This window comes from Leptonychotes weddellii, chromosome X, assembly GCF_054177405.1.
Source record: "Leptonychotes weddellii isolate Sample4059 chromosome X, ASM5417740v2, whole genome shotgun sequence".
Lineage (NCBI taxonomy): Eukaryota > Metazoa > Chordata > Mammalia > Carnivora > Phocidae > Leptonychotes > Leptonychotes weddellii.
The window spans coordinates 65,914,276-65,931,048 of record NC_138385.1 but is presented as its reverse complement, the minus strand read 5'-3'; the positions used below and the strand labels follow the sequence as shown (position 1 = coordinate 65,931,048).

At 47.1% G+C, this 16,773-nt stretch overlaps 1 protein-coding gene across 1 annotated transcript in view; it reads left to right on the top strand.

The window, feature by feature from the left end:
- The window catches only part of ITIH6 (inter-alpha-trypsin inhibitor heavy chain family member 6), a 25,688-nt gene extending 9,042 nt beyond the window's left edge, over nt 1-16,646 (top strand). Inside the window, 12 exon segments of the mRNA XM_081809285.1 lie at nt 1,795-1,964; nt 6,966-7,055; nt 7,057-7,086; nt 13,175-13,346; nt 14,214-14,238; nt 14,240-14,672; nt 14,675-14,864; nt 14,867-15,034; nt 15,037-15,224; nt 15,226-15,735; nt 15,737-15,991; nt 15,994-16,646. Of these exon segments, the coding sequence (XP_081665411.1) occupies nt 1,795-1,964; nt 6,966-7,055; nt 7,057-7,086; nt 13,175-13,346; nt 14,214-14,238; nt 14,240-14,672; nt 14,675-14,864; nt 14,867-15,034; nt 15,037-15,224; nt 15,226-15,735; nt 15,737-15,991; nt 15,994-16,488 (2,726 nt within the window). The 3' untranslated portion in view covers nt 16,489-16,646.
- Nucleotides 16,647-16,773: the final 127 nt, after the last annotated feature.

Below are 16,773 nucleotides of genomic sequence, written 5' to 3'. Positions count from 1 at the left end.
AGGGCAACGGGAAGACAGTGTGAATTGCAGGCTGCCCTTGAGGATACCATCTCAGGCTCTGTAGGCCAGAGAGCTGTCCTGGCTGCCAGCCTCGCTTTAAATTTCGTCTGCAGATGTTTGAAGGCCAGACTGGCTACATCAGAATCACTACGTGAGCTGTTAGAAATACAGATTCCTGGACCCCACCCTTCTGGATTCTGCTTCAGTAGGTTGGGGAGGGGCCCAGGAATCTATGTTTTTAACCCATTTGCAGGTGAATTTGATACCAGCCAGATGGGAGAACAACTGAGCTGGCCTACCCACCTCCTCTGAGAGATGAACGGACAGGCACAGAGAAACCACTTATGCCATGTGGCCACCCTCACCAAGCTGTTTAGCTTGGAGGCTTTGCCTCATTTGAGCCTGCTGGCCCAGAGACGCAGGGTGGTATACATACATAAAGGAGAGAGACAGCCACACAGACCTGGGTTCCAATCCCAGCTTTGACCTTCTCCTAAGGTGGGACCCAGGCAAATCACTCAATTGCTCTGCTTCGCTTTTCCCGCCAGTACAATGGGGAGATGCCATCTATAGCCCAGGACCATTGTGAGGATTTGAGAAAATTCCTTCTTACAAATCACTGGTGCAGAGTCTCATGAAGATGTGATGATAACTGTAATTGTTTGAGCACTTACTAAGAACCAAGTACGGTTCCAAATGCTTTACATAAATGGTCTCATTTAATCCCCACAATCACTGTCTATGAAATAAGAGCTGTTATCATTCCCGTGCTATGGATGAGGAGACTGAGGCTTAGAGAGTGCGAATAACTTGTCCAAGGGCCCACAGGCAGCATCTGAGTCCTTGCAGGCTGCACTCTTAAGCCCTAAGCTATAAATGGCAGCTCCCTCCCCCTTCTCCTTAAAGGTTAAAACAGAGGGTAGAGCCAATCCTGTGGGGAAAAAAAAACAGAACAAAGACCTCTCAAAGGAAGGAAGCCAAGGGAATGTATGTAAGCAGGCGCCTCAGAGAGTATGGGGGCTCAGTTTGCCCCTAAGCTTCCTGGCAGCTGTAGCAGGAAGGAGGGGGGAAGCAGAATTCCCAAGGTTCCATTTTCTGGAAAAAAGGAGGCACAGAGACATGTCTAAATGGACATTTGTCTTGCGCTGGAATTCCAGAAGAGTTGATCTTGTGGCCGGCTCGGCAAACATCCGGGACCAGAAAATCATCTGTGATTTCATGAGGCGCTAAAAGCCTTATTCACACACGTGATTCTGAGAGTCAGAAGGCAGAGGGGGAAGAAAACACATAAAATTCTATCCCAGAGGAGAACCTTGCTAGGCTGCAATTTCCCACAGCAGTAAGGGGCATGGGAGGGGACCTAGGCCCTGTTTCTGTGTTTGTCTCTCTCCACAGCACACACCCCACAGCCTCTGTGGGAGGAGACGCAGGTCCCTGGTCTACCTGGGGACATGACACTCCTCCAGAGACTGGGCCCAGGGATGGAGGGCACGTGAGCCAGGGCGGTGTTGCGGGTGAGGGTCAGACTTCCAGAGCCTGGGAGCTGTGGGGAGGGCTGGGTCTGTCAGCCTGGGCCTGCAGGAAGAGGCAGAGCAGGAGGAGCTAGTTGTGGGATTAGGAGAGGATTATAGCACTGGGGCAAGTGGAAGGGTGTTGTAAGCAGGAAGAGCAGCAGGTGGTGCAGGGTTTGCTTTTCCCCATGCTCAGATATTGCCCCTTTTGATGTCCCCTTTCCTGGATTTCTGCTTGGTGAGCCTTCCATGCCACCCATCTCAACCCTCCCCACCCATACAGGTGAGGCTGACTTGCCCCCATCCACCAGGATTGAGAGGGGAGAGACCTGTGTCTGAATCACCTTCTGCCCCACGCTGCAAGACCAGTCTGCCTTCTCCAGCTCAGGCATCTTGGCCCACTTTGTGGTCCAGTACGATGTAGTCATGGAGGGCATCACTGGAGACGTGCAGGTGAGGGAGCCAGGGGAATGGAAAGAGTATGGGCTCTGGAGTCAGACAGGCCTGGCCAGTAATCTGGCTTCTGCAAGTTGCTCATCTGGTTTTCCCTAGAGATCAGTGAGGACAAGTGAACACGGACAGAATGTAGTATAGGGACACATGACTTCACACCATAGGAGACACATGTGCTTCCTCTAAGTGTTAGAGACCTGGAACTGTATAAATTGAATAAAACTCCAAATGAACCTATTCTTTTTTTTTTTTTTTTTTTTTAAGATTCTATTTATTTGAGTGAGAGAGAGAGAGAGCACGCAGGAGCAGGGGCAGGGGGAGGGGGAGGGGCAGAGGGAGAAGCAGAAGGAGAAGCAGACTCCCCACCGAGCAGGGAGCCCCACACAGGGCTCCATCCCAGGACCCTGGGATCATGACCTGAGCCAAAGGCAGATGCTTAACCCACCAAGCCACCCAGGCACCCTGAAGTGTATCCATTCCTACTTGAATCAAGTTATAGCCCACTCTTAACCAGTCCTTTTGGAAAGTGAACCATTGGCCTGTAATTGGTCTCTCACACTCATGGGGCTCTCACACTTTCTGCAGCTCTGATGCTCTCATGTTCCCTCACACTTTCTTGCCGTCTCTAAGTTTGAAAAATTCTTTTTGCCTCACCTGAGCCATCGGCCTAAACAGGGAGCCCTTAATTCTGAGCTCACACATTCGTGAAGAATATGCAGAGATCCCATGCTCTGCCAGAGGGTTAGAGCATGGATCCAAGACCCTTGGCTTGACAACAACGATTGCATAGCAGCCTGAGACGTCTGGTCCCAGCCTTCCTTTCCTGCCATACCTCTCACCACCTGCAGCACACAAACCACCCTCTGGCTGCCCCACACCACACCACACCACACCACACCACACCACACTGTACAACACCACACCACATGCCTTTCTTCAAAAACACCTGAATTTGCCACTCATTTGTGTCTGAGCATTTGCTCATACTATCTGCTTGCCCTGGGAATGTCTTCTCCCTCTTTTCTCCACTGGTCCTCATCCTTGAAGACCTTGCTCAAGTGCCACCTCTCTGATGACCCCAGCCCATGGACAATTCCTCTGTCTGCTCTGGGCTAATATAGTGCTTTGGTAACACCTCTTCCCATGCACATATTTACTCATTCATTCATACGTGGATACATCGCCACCAAGCAGAGCTACTCTAGCCCAGTCCTGTCCTCATTGACTCTGGGATCTCAGAAATGAGGTGGACACAACCCCTAGTCTTCCTTTGGAACATCCTGGTCCCTAAGCAGCCGGATACATAGAGCTTCGGCAGTCATAAACGGTTCTAAATGCTGCGTATAAATCTGTAATGGGTTATGTGCAGATACCACTGAGGAGGGTTCCAGGAAAGCCTTCCTAAAGGAGTTGGCCTTTAAATTAGCCTGGGAAAATATGAATAGACTCTACCTCTGCCTGGGTCGATAGTGTGAAGGGAATAGCATGCAGAGAGAGTGGGGGACAGTATGTGCAGAGGCACAGAGGTATGGTACAGCCTGTTGTGTAGGGGGAATAAAATAATTCTCCCTCTCAGAATAGGAGCTGAGGGTACCCTGCCAGTAGGTGGCAGCAGGGGCCTTAACCTGGTGTTCTATCATGTGGGTGTGTAAATTGAGGTATTTGCTTCCTATTCTTTACCTTTTTGACCATTGCCTGGAGCAGAAATATAATTAGAACAGATGTAATTAGGCACTAAATAGCAAGACAGATACTCCCATTTACTGTGTGCCCTGACTCCTGCATCCCCTACCAAGAACCCCTCAATTGACCTCCCATTCCTGCTTGAGTATGCCCATCTTTCAAAGTCCAGCACATTCACCCCTTCATTCACTCAGCTGGGACTCCCTATGTACCTAATCTGCTTCATGCCCACTGCTGGCTGGTGCTGGGAACCCTGAAGTGCATCACACACAGATCCTATTCACTGTCTCTGGGTGAAACAGACACACACACACACACACACACACACACACACACACACACACAACATGAGAAGTGCTCTTCCAGTGACAACACAAGCTGGGATGGATGCCATCATGAGGGAAGAAGGTGGTCAGGCAGGGCTCCCTGGCCGAAGTAAAGACCGACCTGGGTTAAGGAATACAAGACCGTGTACCAAGTTGGGAGAAGGGCTGTGGAAAGGGAAAGGCATTCTAGCCAACTGGGGGCTGCTTGATACAGGGAATAAAGGCTGGAAATACCCAGGGGTGTTTAGGGAGCCTCAAGTAGGTTGGAGTTCCTGGAGCATTGATTTGAGGCACAAGAAATGGTAAGAGATGAGACCGAAGGCTACGAGTGCTGCAGGGGCATGATAAGGAGCATGGAATATGTCTTGGAGGTGACAAGGGAGCCATGAGAGGGAATGACATTATGGGGTTTGAGTTTAGAAAGACCCGACTGAGCAGCTGCTGCAAAGATGCATGGATGGGAGGGGCCACAATAGAAGCAGCAGAACCAAAGAGAAAGAAGTCTTGAATCTGGGTTTTGTTAGTTTGGGATGGAGAGGAAGGGTGGGCCTGAGATATATCCAGCAGATTAAACCAGAAGGAATTGGTGGCTGGTTGGATGTGGGGAGTGAGGGGCACAGGAAGATTCAAGGGTGACGCCAAGGTTTGTATCTGGAGTGACCATGTGGATGATAGGGTCTGTAGATGACAAAGGCACACAAGGGCAGGATGGAGGAAATACACGAATTTATTGTTTGGGCAAAATACATTGGAGGCATCTTCAGACATCCAAGGGAATGGGTCCAACGGTGATCAGGTATGCAGTTGTGGAGGGGAAAGAGCGGAGAGCATTGGATTGGAGAAAGAGGTATTGGGTCATCGTGGAGATTCAGGGACTGAAAATACGAAAGCTAGGGAAGTGACCCAGGGAGAATGTGTTGAGCCAGAAGAGCAGATCCAGGATGGCAATTGCTAAGGCACAGCTTCCCAGTCCAGCAGCCATTGATCTCCTCAGCTCTCTGGGTATCCAGCCCCACCAGCTGTCAACAGTCTGCTCAGAGCTCTATATCCCCACCATTTCCCTCCATTGTGCTACACAAGCATAATCATTTTCTTTGCATGCCATGACTGAAAAAAAAAAAAATCAGGAAGCACTGCTTAAGGGACAGGGGGAGAAAATGGAGCTCAAGTAAGAGGCTGAATCAAATGGGCCAGAAATCTGGTAGGAGAATAAGGAGAGTTTGCCATCTCTGATTCCCAGGACAGAAGATTCTTCTTGGGACCAAAAGTGATCGCCAATTGTGAAATACATCAGGGAGCTGCAGTTCAATAAGAATCAAAATACACCCATTGAGTTTGGAAACCAACTAGTTATTGTTGCCTTTAGTGAGGGAAGAGTCAGTGTGTGGTGGGGGCTGAAGCCAGTCTGTGGTGTGGAGAGGAATAAGCTGGAGGTGGGCAGACCACTGTAGGTGATGATTTCATTACCTTGGCATGCTGCAGGGAGGAGAGGAGATGGTTTGAAGTTTTGATGGGATTGGGATCAATGGGGACTGTCTTAGTGGATGGAAAAGACACAACACTTCCCGCATCCTAAAGAAGACCCAGTAGCATGTGTGGGGCAGGTTGGAGAGAAGGGTCTGACTGGTGGAGGAGGTGCTGGAGGCTGGGAGTGCATGGGGTCCAGGACAGGACTGTCTGGTCCTTAATAGAGGAAGAGGTGTATGGGTGTGTGAACCCTGTGCAAGGATGGGGTGGGCAGTCCAAGGGACATGGCCTGGTGCCTTTAATTTTCTTCATTAGGAAGGAAAGGAAACATTTCCTGCCAAGTGAGGTGGCATGGCAGCTGAGGGGAGCGTGAGAGGTTGGTGACCTGGGTCATGCCTCTGGCTTCTAAGATGTGAGGTGTGAGGCCACCATGAGGAGATAAGAATGTGATTTTTCTGGAAACTCTCACCTGCCCAGGTTATGGGAGGAATAGGAGGGCAGCTGGGCTCTGCCTTGGGCCTGGGCAGTTGCAGGATGGACGACCCAGGCCTTTGAGAACTGCTGTAGAGTGCCAGGAGAAAGTGGAGACAGAGCCCCCATATGCACTTGTGAATTAATTCAAAGGCTGGAGTGGAGGGAAAGAGCAAGATGTCCTCCCTTATCCTCCTTTCCCCCTGAGTGAGAGAGGAGGAGATAGTGTGGCCAGCCTTGCCATTCAGAGAGCTCCTGAATGGCAGAGAGGAGAATAAAGCTGGCTGTCCCAAGGCAGGGCTTACTTCAGGCTACTGAGCAGCATAGACCCTCAGCAAGCCCATACTTCCCTAGGCTGAGCTGACACTGGTCCTGGGGGCCTTCCCAGCTCCCCCCTCCACTTCCCTTAGCTGTTCCAGGCCCCAGGCTCTGCAGAGGGGAGATGGAGTGGGGGAAGGGGGTCAGCAGCCAATCACATCCGTGGCAGGCCAAGGCATCTGCACCTGGTCTAACCAATCCCCTCTGAACAAACAGCTCACTCAGCCTCTGCTCCCTCCTTCCCTGCTTACTCTGCCCAGCAACAGCAGAAAGGAGGTTTAAGGAGGAGAGGGAAGCCCTGCAAACTCCCAGCCCCTGGCAGCAATGGAGCTGGGCCCCTGGCTCACTCTATAGAGGGAGGTTAAAACAATACTTACAGTTCCTGGAGCCCAGGCAAACTGTCCCCAGGGGCCCTCAAGACTGTGCAAGTCAGCTCTCATGGACAGGAACTCACATATTACAGAGATCCTGATCCTTGGAGCCTTGGGCCACAAGCCAGTCTCATTCACTCCACAGCTCTGGGGCAGGCCCTGGGCTGACAGCCTGAACAGCAGAGACACAGTTCTGGTGGAGGAGATGGACATTGAAACAAACAACTGCACAGATGCCTAATTTAACTAGAAACAGAGGGAAGGCCTAGCGAGGAAAAAAGCAGGGTGTTATGTCGGAGAACAAGAGGGGACCTGAGTTAGACTGCCTTTCACAGTTCTTGTTGGTTTCACTTCTTTTTGTCCAGTTTTACGAGGGCTATTTTATTCATTACTTTGCCCCCAGAGCCCTCCCACCTGTCAAGAAAAACGTGGTATTCGTTATTGACATGAGCGGCTGGCTCCAAGTTTGGCACCACGATGAAGCAGGTAACGAGGACCCAGCAGACCTTTCATAGCTCTTGTTTTAGAAGGCTCAGAAAGCGGAGAGTATGGGAACAGTGGTCCCCTGGGACCAGGGACTCTACCTCCCTTCACCCTCGGATCTTTTAGGCCGAGGCCTACCTTAGGGTCCTGGTAACCTTGCACATCAGGAGCCATGTAGACCCGAAACCACAGAATACTGGGAACGTTGAAACATTGGACAACGGGGCTATAACCATCAAGACCCTTAAGCACAAAACTTCAGATCGCCAAGGGGCCCAGAGTCATAGAACCTTTAAGCTGGAGAACTCTGGTGTCATAAAACCTGAGTCAACAAATAAGAAGAAGATCATAGTCAATTTAGACTCTGAACCTTCCAGAGGCCACAGGTTTGTTTTGTCCTGGTTTGTTTATTTTACTTCAAAGCCAGAAAAATACGGTGCCCTGGCACTGTAGTGCTTAGAAATTACAGAGTCCTGGGTCCATCTAGATTTAAATATTGTAGCCCTTCTACCAGAGCACCCTTAGAACAGAATAGTGCAGCCATAGGCCAAAGAGATTTTGAGTTTAGAGCCTGAATCCATAAAGTTTTGGAAGCAGTATTTTGAACTCCCATACTCTGGGACTCTAGAATTATAAAATTCAAGTGACCTGGAGCAGTACAGTCTATGTGCCTTGAAGTTCTGAACCATAGAGCCCATGGGACCTAAGGCTACTAACTTGTATTTTACCAGGGTGTAACCAAACTGGGGGAAGGGAAATATTGAGAGCTGTCTTTTGTAGTCTTATGTGTAGGGGAAAGGATATACCCAACTCCAAACTTTTCTAGCCTTTCCATCTCAACTGAGGTCAGGAAGAAGCTGAGGAGCACTTGTGGAGGTCATAGTTCAGGGGCATAGGTGCCCTAAAAGACTGAGACCTGAGCATAGAACTATGAAATGCTTCTCCTTCCCCCACACAGTATCACCACATGCACTGCATTCCTGTATAACAACAGGAGATTACAGCTGACAGAACTGGAAGCCTAGACTCTTTAAGAAAGAATATCCCGAGAAACCCAAGACAATAGAGGAGTCAAAAACAAGGACCCTAAAAGAAATGTTTGCCTCTGACACATGCAACTGTAACAACTAGCAAGCACAACCTAATTCCTAGCCAGATAAACATAGAATCTACCACTAAAGACCTATTTACCTCAGGTCTTTTTACGTGACACATCATGTCTGCTTTCACCAAAAACGTACAAGCCATGCTAAAATGAAAAAACACAGTCCAAAAAGATGAATCAACCATCAGAACCGCACTGATATGGCAGAGAAATTATTAGACCTGGAATTTAAAATGGCCATGACTAATATGCTAGGGGCCCTAATGGGAAAAGTGGATAACATGCAAGAACAGACAGGTAATGCAAACAGAGATGGATACCCTGAGAAAAGCAAAAGTAAATGCTAGAAATATAAAACACTGTAACAGGAATGAAAAATGCCTTTGGTGTGGGCTCATTAGGAGACTGAACATGGACAAAGAATAAGTCAATAAGCTTGAGGATGTGTTAATAGGAACTTCCCAAACTGAAAAGCAAAGAGAGAAAAGAACGTAAAACAAAATAAGACAAAAGAGAATATCTAAGAACTGTGTACAATTACAAAAGTGCAACACATATGTGTAATGGGAACACCAGAAGGAGAAGAAAGAAAATAACAGAAGAAATACTTGGGGGCGCCTGGGTGGCTCCGTTGTTTAAGCGACTGCCTTCGGCTCAGGTCATGATCCTGGAGTCCCTGGATCGAGTCCCTGGATCGAGTCCCGCATCGGGCTCCCTGCTCGGCAGGGAGTCTGCTTCTCCCTCTGACCCTCCCCCCTCTCATGTGCTCTCTCTCTCATTCTCTCTCTCAAATAAATAAATAAAATCTTAAAAAAAAAAACCAAAACAAAACAGAAGAAATACTTGAAGGAATACTGGGTACAGATTTTCCAAAATAAATGACAGTCACTAAACCACAGGTCTGGGAAGCTCAGAGAACACCATGCAGGATAAATACCAAAAAAATCTACACATAGGCATATCCTATTCAAACTGCAGAAAATCAAAGAAAAAGTTCTAAAAAAAAAAAAAGCCCATGGAGAATATCCCCACCTTCCTTATACAGGAATAAGAATAAAAATTACCGGGGCGCCTGGGTGGCTCAGATGGTTAAGTGTCTGCCTTCGGCTCAGGTCATGATCCCAGGGTCCTGGGATCGAGTCCCACATCGGGCTCCCTGCTCAGCGGGGAGCCTGCTTCTCCCTCTGCCTCTCTCTCTCTGTCTGTCTCTTATGAATAAAGGGATAAAATCTTTAAAAAAAAAAAAGAATAAGACTTACCTTAGACTTCTCTTGAGAAAGCATGCAACAACAACAACAAAAAGAGTGAACTGAAATATTTAACGTGTTGAAGAACAACAAAACAAAGCAAACAAACAACAAAACCCAAAAACTACCAGCCTAGAATTCTGTATACAGCAAAATTGTCTTTCCAACGTGAAAGAGATAGAAAGACTATTAGCCAAACAAAAATTGAGGGAATCGTTGCCAGTAGACCTGCCTTGCACAGGTAAATGTGAAAAGAAGTTTTCAGAGAGAAGGGAAATGGTGTAGTTCAGATATTTGGGTCTACATAAAGAAAGAAAGAGTGTTAGGGAAGGAATGAATTCAGGTAAGATAAACTCTTTTCTTTTTGAATTAATTGTTCTAACAAAAACTGTTCAAAATAATAACAGAAATAATGTGTTCAGTGACTACAGCTTATTGATAATTGAAACTAATGACAGCAATGTTATATAAGAGACAGGAGGGATGAATTGGGAATATTCTGTCATGAGGTACTTGTACTACACATGAAGCTATAGTGTTTTTTGAAAGTGGACTTGGATTAGTTGTGAAAGCATATTGCACACTCTAGGGAAACCACTAAGAAAAAAAAAATTAAAACCATAATGGCTCTGCTAAAAGACAAGAGAAAATGGGATCATATAAAACACTCAATTAAAACCACAGAAGACAGAAAAAGAGTAGAAGACCAAAAAAAAAAAAAAAAAAGGAGGAAGGAAGGAAAAGAAAAGAAAAACAAGGGCAGCAAATAGAAAAGGGTTAAAAACATGGCAAATATTATTCTATCTATAACAGTAATCACTTTAACTGTGAATGGTCTAAACACACCTATTAAAAGACAGAGGCTATCAGTGTTGATTAAAACCAAACAGAACCTAACAAAAACAAACAAACAAAAAAACCAGACCCAACGATGTGTTGTCTACAAGAAACCCATTTTAAATATAAAGACACAGACAGATTAAAAGTAATGGTATGGAAAAAAATAAAAGATACCATGCTGAACACTAATAAAAAAGCTGGAGCAGCTATATTAATTTCAGACAAAGTAAACTTTAGAGCATGTAAATTATCAGGGATAAAGAGATGCATTGTATAAAGGAACAAAAAGCAAATTTCCCTGACAGATAACACACTGCTCGATCTCTTGGTAGATATGGCATCGTTCGCATGGAGGATCTGATTCACAAGATCTATATTACTGTAAAGTGTTTCAAAGAAACAAAAGACTTCCAGTGGCCCTTCAAATTATCTTCTCCATGAGGTGGAATGAAGAAAAAGATCACCCATTTTGTGGAAGGTGCAGATGCTGGCAATAGGGAAGACCAGATCAACAGCTTATTAGAAGGATAAACTAAGGTATCTAGCATCACTATTTCTGCAATTTGGCCAGTTAATACACAAGGACTGCTTTCAGACTGAAAAAGAAATCTTATATAACTATAATTATATAACGGCTCTTCAAGAAGACATGACAATCCTTAATGTGTAATGCACCTAACAGTAGAACGTCAAAAGACATGAGGCAAACACTGATAGAAACTGCAAGGAGAAAAAGCTGAAACCACTGTTATATAGTTAGAGACTTCAGCTCCCTTCTGTCACAAATGGACAGATCCAGCAGGCACAAAATCAGTAAGAACATAGTTTAACTGAACAGCACCATCAATCAATTGGATCTAATTGACATCTACACAATACCTCATCCAACAACAGCACAATACACAACCGTCTCAAGCTCACATGGAACATTTGCCAAGGTAGACTCCACTGTGGGCCATAAAACACGCCTTAACAAATTTAGAAGAATATAAATCATACAATAAATATATGCTCTCACACCAAGTGGAATTAAACTAGAAATCAATAACAGAAAGATAGCTGGAAAATCTCAATAGATTAAACAACATACTTCTAAAAACATAATTTGTCTCTGGTTAACAGGAGATTCTCGCGGGCGCCTGGGTGGCTCAGTTGGTTAAGCGACTGCCTTCGGCTCAGGTCATGATCCTGGAGTCTTGGGATCGAGTCCCGCATCGGGTTCCCCACTCAGCGGGGAGTCTGCTTCTCCCTCTGACCCTCCCCTCTCTCATGCTCTCTGTCTCTATCTCATTCTCTCTCTCAAATAAATAAATAAAATCTTTAAAAAAAAAACAAAAAAACCAGGAGATTCTCGGGAAGGGCCATCATGCTCTACGTTGCAGTCCTCTGAATGAAAACAAGAATGAATGGTTAAATCCTTAAAACCATACAACACTTAGGCCTTAGTACCTTGTATAGAAATAACCTTTCAGTCTTGAGCAAGACCTCAGCTCCCTATTCCAGAATGTGTGACCTGAGCTCATCCTGTGGCAGGAAAGACTCTGATCCACTTGAAAGCATTCAAGGCATCTTCTATCAGTTTAAGGTGTAGAGAAAGGTGGGCCACAAATGGTATTCCTTGTGGTCTCCGAAATCTGTAACAATATAAAATTTTGAAGGCATAATGTTTAACACCTCCAGAATATGGATTTGAGTCCCTGGTTCATTGGTGACTAGTTGTGTGACCCTGAGCAAGTCACTCCAACTCTCTGAGCCTCAGTGTTGTCACTGATAAAATGGGTATAATATCAGTACCTTTTTCATTGTGTTGCTATGACGATTAAATGAGCTGACGCATCTAAGCATTTGGCACAGTGCCTGGAACATAAAAAGTGCCCCATAAGTGGTACCTAATTCTAGGACCTACATTCCGTATTCCCTGAACCTCCTATGTGCCCAGCCCTATGCTAGGTATTGCCATGGAGAAGGGAGCCAATAGGAAGAAGGATTTGAAGCCCTGTTCTCAGAGGGCTCAACATCTCTGTGGAAAATGAAAATATTCTATGTATGACAGTCAGCAAACCCTCTGGCACAGGGAATATCTGGGTACAAGGGGCATGGGTCAAAGTAAGCAATCAAGGAAGGGCTGCCCAGAGAAGGAGCAGTGAAGATACGGATAAGTAAAGGGGAAGTGGGAAGGTCTGTTATCCAAAGGGCTCAACAAGAGCAAAGTTGTGGAGAAAAAAAAAAATGGAATCTGGGTTATCTGGGGGCTGGTGAGAAGATCCGCTTGGAAGAAATGGAAGGTGAGATAAAAGAACAGATTACATAGGGCAGAACCAAAGCATGCCAAAGTCACTGAAAAGAAGTTATAAAGACCTAGAATCATAAAGCTCTTAAGCTTTAGGGTCCTGGAATCACTGAATCCTGGGTCATGGGGTCCAGGAACCATGGAACACACAGGATTCTAGTACCCTGAATGCATAGAGCTTGAACCTTCTAGACCACCACTGTCTAATAGAACTATCTTGATGATAGAAATGTTCTAAAGTTCTGAGGTGTCCCATACAGTAGCCACTGTTCTGCAATAACTCTCGTGTGGTTATTGGACACTTGAAATGTGGCTACTCAAAGTAAAGAAATAGCATTTAACATTTTTTTTCGTTAATTTTAACTAACTTACATTTAAGTAGCTACATGTGGCTAGCAGTTACCATTGGACAGTGTAGTTCTAGGCTTAGATCCATAGGGGCCTATAGCATTTTTCCCTGAGAATTCTAGACTTCCAGAGTGCCAGAGTCAGAGAGTCTTAAAACCATACAACACTTAGGCCTTAGTACCTTGTATAGACATAACCTTTCAGTCTTGAGCAAGACCTCCAGCCTTGGTCCATCTCCTTCACTTCATCCATATCCCACAGACTGAAAAGGCCACGAATGTGATCCTGAGTGACCTGCGGGTCAACGACCACTTCAACATCATCACCTTTTCTGACTCGGTTAGTGTCTAGAAAGCTGGAGGCTCCATTCAGGCTACCATCCAGAATATCCACAGCACCAAGGACTACCTGGGTCACAGGGAAGCTGATGGTTGTAAGTGTTAGACCTACGCACTCAAATGGATGGGCTATGGTAATGTGGGGAATTCCTTTTTATTTATTTATTTATTATTTATTTATTTTTTCTGTTTTAGGTAGGCTCCACACCCAACGTGGGGCTCAAACTCATGACCCTAAGATTAAGAGTCACGTGCTCTACCGCCTGAGCCAGCCAGGTGCCCCAGATGTGGGGAATTCTTGGAATGCTCCCTTCATTCCCCCATCCACCTCACCTCTCACAATACCTGAAATATCACTATTATATTTTATCCAAATACATCCCTTCATCCTTCTGGGTCCCTTTTCCTAGTAGAAAGAACATAGCACTATGTATTTTAGGGCACATTCTTCTTTGGCCCTGAGTTTCTTTAAAGCATATACTCAGAAGAATTTGCCAAAACTTTTTAAAATCAATAATCTACATACTTATTTCCAAGCATTTGGTCAAGCTACCGTCCTGATTCTGGCTTTTGATCAATCGTCTCTCAGAAAAGTACTCAAGTCTCCCCCACCCACCACCTCCTGTCAACTCAGCCCTTTCTTCCCCTGTAGCCTGGAGGTGGGGTTGCTATCGTTGGGGAGCTGCCTGTCTGACTAGAGAATTAAGATATCCCCCCAGGAAACAGGCAAATCATAGTCTGAGGCAGGGAATGATAAAAGCCAAGGACATGTGGGCCCCACTGTCAGATCTCAGGGAGCCTGTGTGGGGGTGGGGGAGTTAGGAAGGATAAGCAGCAGAAACAGTCTGAGCAAAGATGAGGAGAAATGACTGAGCCTGAGAGGTTGGTGAGGTGCCCAGAGTGTCTGCAATGGGGATAGAAATAACTAGAAAAGATGGTCTCACAGTCAGCTTCCCAATTAGGGACCAACGTTCACCCAGCTCTGCTAAACCATAGCAGTGCTAAACCACAGCAGTCAGGAGACTGGACGGGGCCCCAATAAGGGGAGGATTCCTCTCATCATCTTCCTGACAGATGGGGAGCCCACAGCCAGTGTGATGACCCCCAGGGTGACCCTCTCCAACATCTGTCAGGTGCTGGGCAACAGGGTGTCCCTTTTCAGTTTGGCCTCTGGGGATGAGGCTGACTTCCCATTGCTGTGTCACCTGCCCCTGGAGAACCAGGGAGCAGCCCAGTGCATGTATGAGGGCACTGATGCACCCCTACAGCTGGAGGACCTCTATGAGGAGGGCCTCTCCATGCCTCTGCTGGCAGATGTGCATCCGGACTGCCTGGGCGGCTTGGTTGGGGCCTCCCCTTGGGCCTTTTCCCCCAGTTATTCTGGGGGCTCAGAACTGGTGGTGGCAGGACAAGTGCAGGCAGGCAGGCAGGCAAGCAGGAACTGGGCATCCACCTGGCAGCCCGTGGCCCCTAGGGTCATCTTCTTGTGGCCTGCCACAGTGAGGTGGCCACCAACAGCAGCCAGAAGAACTTTGGTGTCCCAGGGGAGCCAGCCTACAATGTAGCCCACTTCACCTGCTGCTTCTGGGCCTACATCACTATTGAAGAGTTGCTGAGGGATGCTTCCGAGCCCGTGACACCACCACTCTCCACCTGCTGGCCGCCAAAGTCCTCAACCTGTCCCTTGAATACAACTTTGTCACACCTCTGACTTCACTGGTCATGGTGCAGCCCAAGGAGGCAAGTGGGAAGGCCAGGATACAGACTTCCACTGCAGCTGGACCAGCACCATTATGCCCTCATCCACCAGCAGGCATGGCCTAGGGACAGGCACAGCCCAGTCAGCCTTGGTACCCAAGGTGTCTCCCAAATCAAGGCTTGTGAAACCAAGGTCCTATTTATCCTCAACGACTCCTGCCTCTACAGAAATTATGCCCAGTTCCAAGGAGTTGGAGCCACTGGGTCAGAGCACTAAGTACCCTATCCACCCCAGCACACCCAAAGCCCCCAAATCCAGCACAACAGGATTCTGGCACTTTGGTTCAGCCAACTCTCAGAATAAAAACTGCTGCCTTTGGGCCCTCAAACTCTGGTGCCCCGTTGCTTATGAAGCCCAGTGCACCATCACACCAGAATCCTGGTACCCTATTACCCATGAGTTCCAAGACACAAGTCCCACCTCTGAATCCTGGCACCCTATCCCAGCCCAAAGCTGGCATTATGAAACATGTTATTCCACTGCCCTCCAAACCTGGTGCTCCATCACAACCCAAACTGGATGTTCTATCACACTCTCAACCTGGGGTACTCACGTCACAGTCACCCAAAAGCTTGCCACAGCCCAAGCCTGGAGTCTCCACACTTCAGATCCTCAAATACCTACCACACACTAGACCAAATGTTCCTGCTCACAAGACCCCAGACAATCTGTCACACCCTAACCCCAGGATCCTCTTACCTTAGGCCCCTAAGATAATCCCATCACCTCTTAAATCTAGTACCCTACCTCCCCCAAATGACCCAAGCTTATCATTTTTCCAAACCTAAGACCCCAATCCCCAATAAACCCAAAACCCCATTACCCCCCAGACCTGCCAGACCTATGCCCCCACCTCCTCGGGATCCAAGCACATTCACAAGCACAACCTCAAGTCCCGCAAGTCCCAGCAGCACCATGACCACCTCTGTCCTTGGAGAAGCCCTCCCTATTACCTTTGGCTCCACCTTGCCCTCTCGGCTGCCCCGAGAAAGCTCTGGCATCAGCATGACCTGCTGCTGGGGCCCCAAAGTACCAGGCAAATTCTGGGACTATCTGTGTCAGAAGTCCCAACAATGAGCCTACCCAGCAGCTCCAGGCCTATGCCAGAAGGCAGCCCCCCAAACCTGCCAGTCTTGCTGCCTTCTGGCACCCTCCCTGAGGCAGTCAGCCTACTCCATCTCCCTGAGGAGCTAGAGCTGCTGTCTGAGTCAATGGTGGAGTCCATGATCATGGAGTCCTTGAATCCACCAGCTTTCTATACCTTCCTCACTCCTGATGAAGATGGTGAGTGCCATGGGCAAGAGGTCAAGCCATGCGGGGGAGGTATGAATGGAGAGCTCCAGGGATTGGGAGCGTACAAGGCTTCTGCAGATTCTAGTGATGACAGTTGCCTGATTGCTTGCTTTGAGACTTTGAATCAGCTACTTAACCTCTCTGGGCCTCAGTACATAAGCACAGAATTAGAGGAGGGATGTTAAGACTGGGAAGGCTAAAGAGAAACAATCTGGTCAAGCTGTGGTTTTGACATTTGCTATGTTGGACAAGAGAATTGTTCATGCTTCCCAAGCAGGGTAGGGATACAGGGTTCTAAATGGAAGCACCACTGGGTAAGGCAGGTCTGATTAGTTCTTTTGTGCTCTGTAAACTGCCCTGCTAACAGAGAGGGGTACACAAATTGGAAAAGATGATAATTATTATCTTTAAGTTGCCCAAAGACTGTGAAGTAATAACAGTTAACATTTTTTTAGTCCTTCCTATGTGCA